The following is a 12,498-nucleotide window of genomic DNA, read 5'->3' on the forward strand; positions in this document are numbered from 1 at the left end:
AATGGCGTTTTTTTTTAAAACGATTATTTTATTATTTATTTTGTTTGAAAAAATAACTTTTTCATTTTTGGGAATTATTTTTTTTCTGAATTATATTAGGCTTTTATAGAGTAGTTAAAACTGTGGTTTCATTTAAAGTGGTGCCGTCAATTCCACCCTGTATAATGTGCTAATGTTTTATTTATAACCTAATTATATGGTTTCATAACGTAAGAGTTTGTGGTCCCATGTGTGGATGTGTTTTTAGAAACCCAGTTAGTTATGCTTCCGTTCCCCATTTTTCGCCGAAATGTCTAAGCATCCCATTTTGAGTGGCTGTACTCAATAGTATTTAAAATCCATCATCATCATCATACATTTTAATATCCTGAAAAAAAGAAAATTTCTACTTACTATAAATACTATACATATATAGTTTTTTTTTATGGAAAAAGGACAAGGCATACGAGCGTTCGGGTCACCTGGTGGTGATCACCGCCGCCCACGACCCCGTGCAGCACCAGAGGAGCTATAGTATTTTCATAAGCAAATAATATAGTTTTTCATTTGTTACTTTCTAGTCAAGGTCGTAGAAATCTTTAATTCGCTAAAAGATTTTTTTTATATTGATAGATTTTACTTACAAAATACCAAAATAGTAAGGCCGCTCCATTATTCAGTGTGAATCGAATATTCAATTTTGTGAAATGCTTTAAATTTTCAATGCATATTGAATAGACAGGGTCAGAAAATATATTTTGTAAATATCAGTGACGTCAGTGGAATTTTTTACAAAGGCTTTTAAACAGATAAAGAAATATTTGTGGTATATATAACGTATTCTACGTTAATGAATTTATTGTATGTAGGATTTTTTATATTTTAACTCTATATTTCGAAAGATAGTATGTGACGTCGGACTTATTAGACAAATCAAATTTGATATATTTGTCTGTCCGTTCGCCAAAATATTTTTTTTTATACCTGTCAAGCTGAAATTATTAACATTTCTCACATATAAATGTTAATTTATCAACTTTTGTAAGTTACACTTTTCGTTGACCTTCGTACTGGTTCGATCAAATTTTAAAAAATCCATCCATCCATCCATCCGTCTAATTAACATAAATCCATCTCTGGCTCGAAAAGCAGTTCTGTTGAGAAGAGCAGACAAGAAACTAAACAAGTTGTCTTTTCAATATTGAGGTTAAAATTTATTTAATTCGACCATCACTTAGATAAGTTATTATGCTTAACATTAATTTCATTTACTAAAAAATAATTAAATAAAATTTTAAATGTGAGGTCCTTTCTGCTTACGCAGCTATATACAAAGAATATGTTATACAATTTGAACGTAAAATATTTTGAAATTGCTACCGTGACGCTCATAGGGCGACGATTATGAATTCAAATTCAACTCCGGGGAATATAAATATTCATATTATGAATGCGAAATATCTAGGTATATTATAAATATTTATGTTCCCTCTATCGTCTTAGACAAAGTGCTGAGAGTTCCTATTGAAGTGATGGTATTTCACACGATTTTATTTCTGCCGATCCGTAAAATAAAATATTAAATTTTAGCAAGAAAATTAATTACTTTTGTTTGGTCGCTCTGGTAACCAGATAAAGCACAGCGTTAACTTTCGCTACTAAATACGTTATGTCTTGAAAACTTGGCAGAAACCTTCTACCTACATGCTTGTTTCAATATAAAGCTAAAGAAAGGATGAAGTTTATAAGCACGCCTCCAGAGTGTCTCTGCAAGTTAAATGTCTACACGTACAAAACTGATGACAATTCCCTCAGATAATCTCCGTTCTAGGTAACATTCTTATATATTTTTTTATTATTTTGGAAAAAGCGAATGGACTTTATTATATTAACCTGGACTGGTCTTGCCAGCGTCACTTGGCGGGGAGGGGCGAGAGCAGCTCACCCCTGAAGAAAAAGTACGAGGCTTGATGGACACTCGTGAAGGGTTGGCGTTTGGAGAGGAATGCCCTGCATACGCTAATCAGGGGAAAGTTTGACGGTTGGGCCACGTCTTGCCGAGGCGCGGACGTGCCGTGAGATAGGACTAGCCTCTTCGCCTCTTACGACGGCAGGGAGCGTGTCGTGAGACTGAGTAGTGAATCCTGCCTATATATTGGGCGTTTGCGACAGTAATTGGATCGCCAGGATCAAGAAGGAGGAACGGAAGGACGGATGTAAGTTTTGTACAATGTCAGCTTGTTCCGAAGTGACATTTTACTCCGCTTGTAAATGAGTGGGTACAGCCTGTTCATGACGTATGTAGCTTTGTTATTTTTCATTAGGTTAAAATTGCAATAGGTTAAATTGTTTATAGTTTAAAATTGCATATAGTTGAATATTTTCATTTGAATGTTTGAAGCTTACTTAATGCAAAGTTAGCTTAAACAAAGCAGCGCTACGTTTCCTACTTTGCTAGTCAAACAGGAACTTTAAAACAAACTCGAGCGGGATACGCGACAGTTATAGGTGTGTATTATGTAGGTACGTGGTATTGCAAAATAATTTATAATGAACGTAAAAATGTTTCAGTTAATTATTATGCTTGTTACTAAAAGTTTAATTAACGTAAATGAGGTGGTTGTGGGTACGATCACCACGCGGAGGAGTGGAATATTTTTTTTTTTCTTTTTCTCCCGCGGCGGCGTTGAGTTCCGCAATGCCTCCAAAATTTGGCGGTAAGTGGGTAATGGAAACGCCTCAATGAGAATGAAGTGTCATAACACTACCCAGTGTCCTAGTTTCCCTCTGCTTACCATGCCGTGTGCGGGATACATCGTGAAGATAAAAAATAAAAAAATAATCAGATTGTGCAGGCTTTTAAATAACCATGGCACACTAAGGCAGCCTCAAAACATGTCGAATTCAAGGGAAAATAAGTTTTTTTAATTTCAAAATGATTCAATTTCTCGAATTTGATTTGGATGTTTGTGGAGAACAAAATATTTTACACTAGGTTCACTCAGTATTAAAAGCTTTTCAATGAAGGTATAGAAGGTGTTGTTTTTGGGAGTATTCAAAAGTCACCTCTACAAATCCTGGTAGGTACTTTGAGGATATAAATATGAAATTACTATATATGAATTACTTTATCTGTACTGTACAAATACTAAAATAGGAAAAAAAATCAATTGAATCTTAAAACAAAAAAATTGGCGATGGTAATACTACTTTGCTCTCTTTTAACCATTTTTTTACATTTAAATTTAATGGAATTTCAACCCATAACTACATACATCAGATTGTCTAACTACAATAACGTAAAAATGAAAAAAATATATTGTAAAATAATTAAATCTTACATATGTTATTAATAAAATAACAATAATTATTTTTAATATAATAGATATATGAATAATATTTACAGTCGATAATGCCACAACAGTAACGTAGCGAGTGCTCGTAGCAATAAAGTTCATGGATAATAAAACACTATGGGTCCATAGATTTTCTGGTTGTAAATAACATAGTTTTGTACAAATTTAACTATAAATCTTGAGTCAGTTGAGGTGTGGTTTGGATGATAGTAAATATAAATTTTATTACAAAATTTATATTTTTAATATTATTTTATAAGTCTACACCTGCCATCGTGGCACAGTGAAACAGAGTATCACAGTAAACGTTATGTATGTCAGTTCGATTCCCATTAAGAGGAATTCATTATTTTCATTTACCCATTTTGATTGACAAAGTGCGGCGTTAAGTTACGCCAATCAACTCGCTGTTCAATACGGTCGTAACGCTGAGAATATGGTGCTTAGGTCGATTACATTCCATATTATTTTAGTTCATAAACTATTTTAATTTCTGTAATTGTGGTAGCGGAAATCAACCCCGTGCTTTTTTTGAGGGGGAGAAATAAAAATAAATTTCATATGGAATTCGATTTAAAATCAAACTCACAGCCATAGTGTACAATTAGACACTATTCCACTGCGTTGCTGAGGTCTTCGTCTCTAGTTGATGATATAACGTTAGTTGTTACATAATTTACAATAATTATTTCTCAACGCGTTTGCAATTCTACTTGCAATGTCACCTAGTTCATGGAAATGCTTATTTCTTGATACTAATATGTGCTGTCAATTAGAGAAACAGCTTATTGTAGCTAATGATTTACTTGATTAAGATAATAATGGTAATATATGGACATTAAAATAATATTTATAGAGCAAAGAGGGTAGTTTTTAAGACTTCACTTTCATTTAGAAAAATGATAATTTTTAGGGGACAATTATTATTATTATTAAATTAATTAAAGTATTCATCTTAATGCATATTATATTGGTAATTGATTTCTATGTCGAAAATATACAAACTAGAAAGCAACCAAATAAATTTTAAAATAATTTAATTTGGTCCTATGAACTGAATAATAAAAAACGAAACACAGTATTCCAAAATATCCGAGGCCTAACTTTCAAATCAGTTTTAAATTTAATAAAAAACTCATTAAAAAATAAACAAGTTAAAATAAACGATTTAATATTTAAAATGACATATATTTACATTTACTATAAAAAACCTTATAAAATTTGTATATTTAAATTTAATTAAATTTAAATGGCATCCAAGTCAGCAGAAAATGTGCGACACCGTACCATTTGCAAAGTAAAGTTTGTATTAGCAATCGTGTTGCCTCGTTAGGGCTTTTCTATTGAGAGTTCGTCTAATTGCATCGCTGTGCTCGTGTCCGCGGGTTAGAACTCGTTAGAATCCCCAAATATTCCAGTTCAGTATGCTTTCGAAGGGAAATAACGTTTATATTTACAGTTTTTTTTTGTAATATTTCATATTTCTTTATTAGATTTAAATATTTTTTGTTCAATAAAATATATAAAAGAGTCGTTAATTATAGATAATTATATTGGATGGGAAACGAACCTATGACCACTGGCTTAATAAGCACTTAGCCTCATAAATTAAAACTTTAGCTTTCAGCGAACTTCTCTACCACTATCAACTTTGTACTCAAAAGGGGATTCCTTGATATATGAACATAAAGGTACTATATTATCGAGGGTATTGGCTGAATGGGTAATGAGAAAATGCAATTTACTGCTTAAAATATTTTTATATGTAAAAATACTCCTGGATTTAAATATATAAGTGCTATTAAAGAATTTTAACGGATGAACGGTTTTGTACAATTATAAAATATTTTTGTTTATATTTGTTTGCCTTTTATACGTAGTTTACGGATGTGTGTACTATTTCAGCGAAGTTTACTATTAATAGTTAAATAAAAAAATATAATAAATAATTATTTTCTGCAAAGATAGATTCCACACGAATTTCGGGATAAAAAGTAGCCTAGATGCTACTGCAAAACCCCCTCTATCTTTCATTGTTACTCCCATAAAAAATAGTTCAGCTAGTCTGGATATTAGCCTGGACAAACAGAACAGACAGGCAAAAATTTTACAATTACTTGCAATACCTATAATATACACTTGGAAAAACACGGTTTATTTTGAAACTAGAAATAAACTTTTCAATTGCACACACAATTACACAAAAAAGTAAAAACGTACAATATGTTTTTCACATAAGCTAACATAGAAATAAAGGAGAGAAACGAAATAAGTAATATATAGCTAACAGCAATTCTACCAAAGCTTACAATAACAAATGGTTCCATACATCCTGATATGACGCTTCTACCACTACCGGCAAAAAAACCTCTTAGCATACGCATATTGATACTCTCACCAAATGAATCCCACTTCATACAAACACACCTATTCCCGATTTGATTCCACCTAAAACCGATATGGAGCAAACATTGGATGCAACGTAATCATTCGTGAAATTGTAAAGTCGTTTTAAAGGTTTTACCGATCGACCGTCGACCGTCGGCGTCGCTTCGCTTCGCTCTAACGGCTCGCTGAGCAAACTACAGATAAACCAATAACAATACTGAACACGAGATGAAAAGATAAACACGGAATTGTACTAGAGTCTACAGTGTGCGGGAAGTAATACAAATGGATAACTCCGTTGGTAAATGATAGGAGGCAGCGGGTTATGCTTGTTTTTATTGTTTTTATTTTTGTGTGTTATTTTTTATAATGCAAGGTACAGTGAAGTTAATAATAACTGTAATTAATTGACAACAACTGGCTTCGATTATATTACATCTTTCTAAATAACTCTAAAATTGTCTATTTCAGTTATTCTATGCACTAATTTGTTATGCATACCTATATTATAAATTCGAAAGTAACTCTGTCTGTCTTTTACGCAATCAGGGCCAAACCGCTCATTTAATTGTGATAAAATACTCATATAGAAATACTTGAAGGTCTCGGGATGAACATAGGATACTTTTTTTTCTCATATTTGTAATATTTTCGATATATAACAATATATTAAAATACTTATTTGACATGCAATTTATTCCGCCATGTTAATAACAACCGTCACTATGCGACCGTTGCTAAGCAACGATTTGCAAAGTTTGTCGTTAGAAAACGTCACTCTTTTGAAAACTGAAAATAATTTCATAAATATATTTAATAAATATTCGTATAGTTCAAGCGGGCGAAGCCGCGTTCAGGTCCACTAGTTACAAAATATGTGCGAGGTGCAAGGCAACCGAAGTATAAACGTTAGAACTCTTGTTGTATTATTCACTGTATGGAAGCAAAGTAATAAGCCAGAGCAACATACATAACTAAGATAAACCTATATCAATGCCTGCTAGAGTGTTATTAAAGCGGGAATGTGTTTTAATGACTCTTCTATAACAATCTTTTACCAACTTTACTTAATATTTGAAATATAAGGCAAATTAGATTTTTTTTACCTTGAAATTTCTAGTGAATTTAGAGACAGCAGAAAAGAGCGTACTCGTTTTGTGGAAAATAAACTACAAATAAAAATGTGTAATGATTTTTTTATGACATATCTAGAAATTTATGTTTTTGGGATTGTTTCCTTTATTTGTACCGACTGTAAGTTATCACTTGACAAATTTCATAATTGTAGGTCCACGGGAAGTACCTGCATTTTGGATGAAATTATCAAAATCTATAGGGTAGATATTTCCAGTTGCTCTTCAATTATGAAATTCCCAGATTTTTCAAAATCTATAAATTTTGATCACTTGGCGACCCTGGCGACTGATTGAATTGACAATCACCCTATACACTGCAAGCATTTGTGATGAAGCAGAAACTGATGGTATACATAAGATATATAGATAGAACGATCCTAAACAAAACCTAACTTAACCGAAAGTCGTTACGGATAATTTACTTTCACAATGAACTTTTAAATATGAATGGAAAAGTTCGAAAGCGACACTAAGTTATGAATCAGTAGAAGTAAAATACAATATAAAGTTTAAAATATCTGCCCTCGACGTACTGCCAACTTTTGAAGGTCCACATTTATCAATTGGCAATCGTGTATGAAAGTTAAAGATAACTTTTAGTTTAGTTAATTCTATCGTTCTAAGCTACGTTTTAAGTCTTAGTGATATAGACTAGAATTTCCTTACAATCTGTTCCTAATTAAAATGTCAATATTATATTTCTGTTTCCAAGTATGATCGAAACAAAAATACAAAGAGTATAAGCTAAACTATTAGTTAGTTTATTTAACAAACCGTCCTACCTAATGGATAGGGCATTTTGTATTTTTAGGGCTGGGTTCAGCTCGAATCAAAGCCCGCAAAGAGACGCAATTGTGACATCGAGGAATCTCTTTGATGTCACCCCAAAAAGGTAACCAAAATCTGATTTCTTTTAGCTTTGGCTTTCCACACAACTTGGTGACACTCATAGATATACACTAGAGACACTGTAAAGAGCCAACAAATATGAGTATATATTGGCCCTATCAATTCGAAAAGAAATTAATAGAAAATATAGAAAATAATGATTTACGTTAAATTTGTTAGTAAATTGATTATTTTGTGTGTAGTGTATGTAGTGGGAACTTAGTGTTAAGACATTCAATTCTCCACTTTCTGCCGAATTCTGAAGGCATTGCATGTTACTTGGCAGAACTCAACGCCTTGCTTTGCTTCTACAGTAGAGCGAAGAAATGAAACCATAAATTTAAATAAATGATTCATTTCCTCGATTGGGGATTGAATCCACAACCAGTCCCGTTTACACAACACTTTGTACCCCTGGGCCACGACTGGCTTCAATTTTGAAATTTGAAATTTTACCAATTTAATTTTAACTCTGTTTTTCCTCTATAGTGGATCTCCACTAGACTATTACATACTGGTTCAGCCATCTTTAATGCAACGTTCAATGCAGCTTGTTTAATTATTTATTTAGCACGTCTCAGATGTTTTATTCTGTGTTATAGCACCCAGAGCAGTTTCTGTACGAAATAATATGTTGTAAAATTTATATATATTTGATATCCTCACCGACGTAGTTACCGTGTGGATTGAATTGATTTGACTGTACGTCAGTTGTAGGTTGAAATTCAAACAGTTGAGGCCAGACTGGTTATGGGTTCGATCCCCCCTCGAAGAGATGAAATATTTATTTAAATTTATATTTCCATTTCTTCGCTCTGGTGTCGGGTGTCGAGGCAAAGCGCGGCGTTAAGTTTTGCCACTCAACACGCAATGCCTGTAGAATTCGACAGAAAATGGGGTACGGAGTGTCTTAACACTAGGTTCCCTCTACAGCAGAGTATGCTGTGTGCGGGATACAGCGTGAAGCTTCTAGTGGCAGGCATAACTTGGACACAATGAGCTAAAGATCGAGCTCAGAAGCGGCCAGAGAGATTTATATCCAGCAGTAGACGAGGATAGATAGATGATAATGAGTTTTAAGATACGTCCTTTTAGTATCATAAAAAAAATAGACCAAGAAATTATTTGTATTCTATATATACGAATAGATTTGAACTTACAACTACTAGATGCAGTAGCCGATTATTCCAAAAGGTGTTAAAATCATATAAACATAAATATACTTGTAAGAAGCAGTGAATTTTATAGTTATTACTTGAAGTTACTCTTGCGAAACTCGTTATTGGTTAGGATTCCATAACATAACACTTAATGGTGAGACTCTTTAGTACTGCGGTTACATTCAATTAGCAATATTTCTGCAAGTTATTTCTTAGATATCTACTTAGAATCTTCGATAGTGTATATAATTTATAGTAACAGAAGTTTATTTTCTTATACTTGTTTTTTTTCTATACAATAAGCTTTATAACTATGATTAACTAAATAAGTTTTGAGTAAGTGCGGCGTTATGTTCCGCCACTCACGCAATGCTTCGAATTTGATATTACGTACGATTTACGAATTTTTGTTCATAAACTTTCTATCCAAAGTTTATTTTTCGCATTGTAAAGTTTTTAACGAGGACCATGCTCAATTAAAACGTCTAAAAGTTATTTATTTCCATTTCACTTCGAAAAGTAATATGAAATTGCGGTAGTATCTATCTCGTAGATATTCTGCACATGTGTCTATTTGATTTTACATTGTTTTTAAAAAAAAAATCAAAATGAAAAAAGAAATCATATTTTAGAGGCCAGTCGTTACAGGTTGTAAGTTCGATTCCCACTCGGAGAATGAAATATTTATTTAAATTTATATTTTAATTTCTTCGCTCTGGTGTCGAGGCTAAGTGCGGCACTGAGTTCCAAAGAGTGTCTTACCACTAAGTTCCCTCTACCTATCTGCTGATTTAATTTAATTTTAATTTGATTTAATTTGGTTTTTTATACCTTCGTTTGAAATTTCAGAGCTAACGTTCACATACTATGTGTTTGTTATTTATTAACTTTTCACATAAAACCCCGTGAAGGTTAACCCTAAATCCACCCTCTGTTAGGGTGTAATAATAAATATATAAATATGGCTCGTTCCAACATATTTTATTTCACTGGCAGCTGTCTACGACTTTCAGTTTTATTGCAATTCGAAATCAATGGTTTAGGTATAGATGGGTATAGAGTAGTTTTGGTTTTTTAATTCTTTATATATTTTAGTTTTTTAGAAAGACTTCTTTTCTTTTCTTTTGTCACTGTCACAACAGTTCAGCGTCGCAAGACCTCATGATTTTGGCGTGATGTCCCGATTTTTAGCCCAAAATTTAAATATCCGCGTCTTACATGGCCCCGCTTTTAGTGGACGCTTTTATAATAACTTTACTTTTTAATGAGTTACTAATAATTCCAGAGATAAAATCTGGCAATATTGCTACAGATGCAAACATTCTTTTGTGGAATAGAATTATTGTATTTAAAGACGATGAAACCTTCAAAAAAGGAAACCAACAAATTAAAAAAATTCAATCCAATATTTAAATTTTTATAGTCTTGTTTAACATAAATAAGTCTTCATACTGAAATCCATGTTGAATTTGCAGTATAATATTTTTATGTCCTCTAACTAAACTTAAATTCAATAATTCCAATATTTCATTGTAGTTCGAGAACGGTGGACAATTCAGTAATTGAAAAATGCAATTTAGCGCAAAACTATCTAGAGATTTTACGACTTCCGAGTTAATTTTAGGTATCTACCGCCCTGTAGTTAAAAAGTTGTTTTACAAAGAAATATGGCGTATCTACGCTACATATATTTTTACTTAAGCGGCATATAACGTTTAATATAATTAATTATCGTATTATTTTTAAAATACTTTTAGTAACTTATTAATATTATTTTATTGCTTAAGAGATAAACTAAACTTAAGTCATAAATTATATTTCAAGAGCTGAATAGAAAAGGAGGAGAAAAAAGTAAAAATATTTTTAAATTGAATTATTTGTGTTAATATTTTTTCCATTACATGGTATATTGTTCATAGTTAATTAACTATTATTTAGAACATAAATTTAAAACAATATAAATAATAAATATATATTTTTTAAAAATTTAAGTATAGCTACTGATTTATAAGTAAATATAAAATATTTACTTTATATATAATACATTTTATACTATAATTCTCAGTTTAAAATGTTTAATCTTCATTCGTAAATATTGCTATGATCACACAAAGAGCATATTCAAATATTTAAACGTTTGAATTTCAGTATTATTTAATCCGCTTCAAAATATTACACTTCACTTTATTAAACATAAATAATAAAGCGCAACGTTTGTATGAAAGTAAATATTTTATTTAGATATTAAAATATTTTTTAAATTTTAAAGTTAAAAAATCCACTTACTTGTTGCACTCACTTCAGGTCCAAGAGACTCGAAAGCTTTACCAAAGCTCAACTTTAACAGGCGATCGGAGTCTGCAAAAAAAAAATGTTATTTAGTTTAGCGGACTAAATCTGACTGTAAATTCGACAATTTTGGGTTCGATTTTCATTGGGGGGAGTGAATTAATATAATTTCCTCAGCCTGGTTATAAGACAAATCGCGGCTTTAAGTTCCGTCTCTAAGCATTCAATGTCTCGAAAATTGGAAAAAAATGAGGAATGGAATGTCTTAACTCTAGGTTTCCTCTGCCTAGCCTGCTATTTTCAAATAGTATTATAAAGTTATTTTTCATATATATCGCCATCTTATGATAAAAATATGAACTAAAATAAAAGGTAGTTTTGCTAGCGCCATCTAGTGTTTCCATAGTATACTACTAGTTAGTGATAAGCTAGCGTATTTTAAGAATATTGTAGTACATAAAAATATGTAGATGGCGCTTTTAAAAAAGAGTTTGATATGATTAATTGTTACTTGAAGCAATTGGTCTATAATTTAAAAAGTTTTATAATATACCTGTGTTATTAAATTCCGAATAAATATATAGAAAAACATTAACACACAGTATATATTTTTTTAAATTACAAGAACATATATTATATTTTTTGAAATACTTTGAATTTCAAGAAAACAACTTTAAAATATTACTAATCATATCCAGCAGTAGCAAAGGGACCCTGGGAACCTAGTTGTTAAGACACTACGTTTCCATCAAGACACTTGGCATTGGGTGTTGAATGGGACATAATGCCGCGCTTGGCCTTGTTATCAGGGTGAGGAAATGAAATTATTATATATGTATTTCATTGCCTCGAGTGGGAATGGAACCCACAACTCATTGCTTAAACATAAGTTAAATTAAAATATATAATATGTAAACATAAGATATAAGCTATTAAGGAACGTGTAACCCTTTTGGAAATATGCCAAAACCATTTAAGCCATGTTAGCAAGATACAGTAGTGCACATTCATCATGATAGCTTGGACATTTTATGATGCTTTAACATTATCTTTTTTTAGTTAACAGCATATAGTAGGCGGAGAAAAAATAGTAGTGCAACTCTCCGCCCTCCGCTTTCCGCTCAATTTCGAGACGTTGTATGTGAAGTGAGGGATCTCAACGCTGTACTTTCTCTACAAGAGTAACTGAAAGTATTAATAAATGCTTGTTACTTATTTGCTTATTTTCCTTAAATAAACACAGGTATTCCGGCACGAGTGTTTATTTAAGCTACATTTTTACTAAAACAAAAACGTTGTAAT

At 31.7% G+C, this 12,498-nt stretch overlaps 1 protein-coding gene across 4 annotated transcripts in view; it reads right to left on the bottom strand.

Moving 5' to 3' along the window:
• Sol1 (CUB domain-containing protein Sol1) overlaps positions 1–12,498 on the bottom strand; it is a 255,522-nt gene that overhangs the window by 50,738 nt on the left and 192,286 nt on the right. For all 4 annotated transcript variants that reach the window (XM_085208009.1, XM_085208010.1, XM_085208011.1 and 1 more), the window contains one exon: positions 11,194–11,265. In XM_085208009.1, coding sequence (XP_085064135.1) covers positions 11,194–11,265 — 72 coding nt within the window. The remainder of the gene's footprint in view (positions 1–11,193; positions 11,266–12,498) is intronic.

This window comes from Heliconius melpomene, chromosome 3 (assembly GCF_056956725.1).
Source record: "Heliconius melpomene rosina isolate 202511_hmr_F chromosome 3, ASM5695672v1, whole genome shotgun sequence".
In the NCBI taxonomy this organism is placed as follows: Eukaryota; Metazoa; Arthropoda; class Insecta; order Lepidoptera; family Nymphalidae; genus Heliconius; species Heliconius melpomene.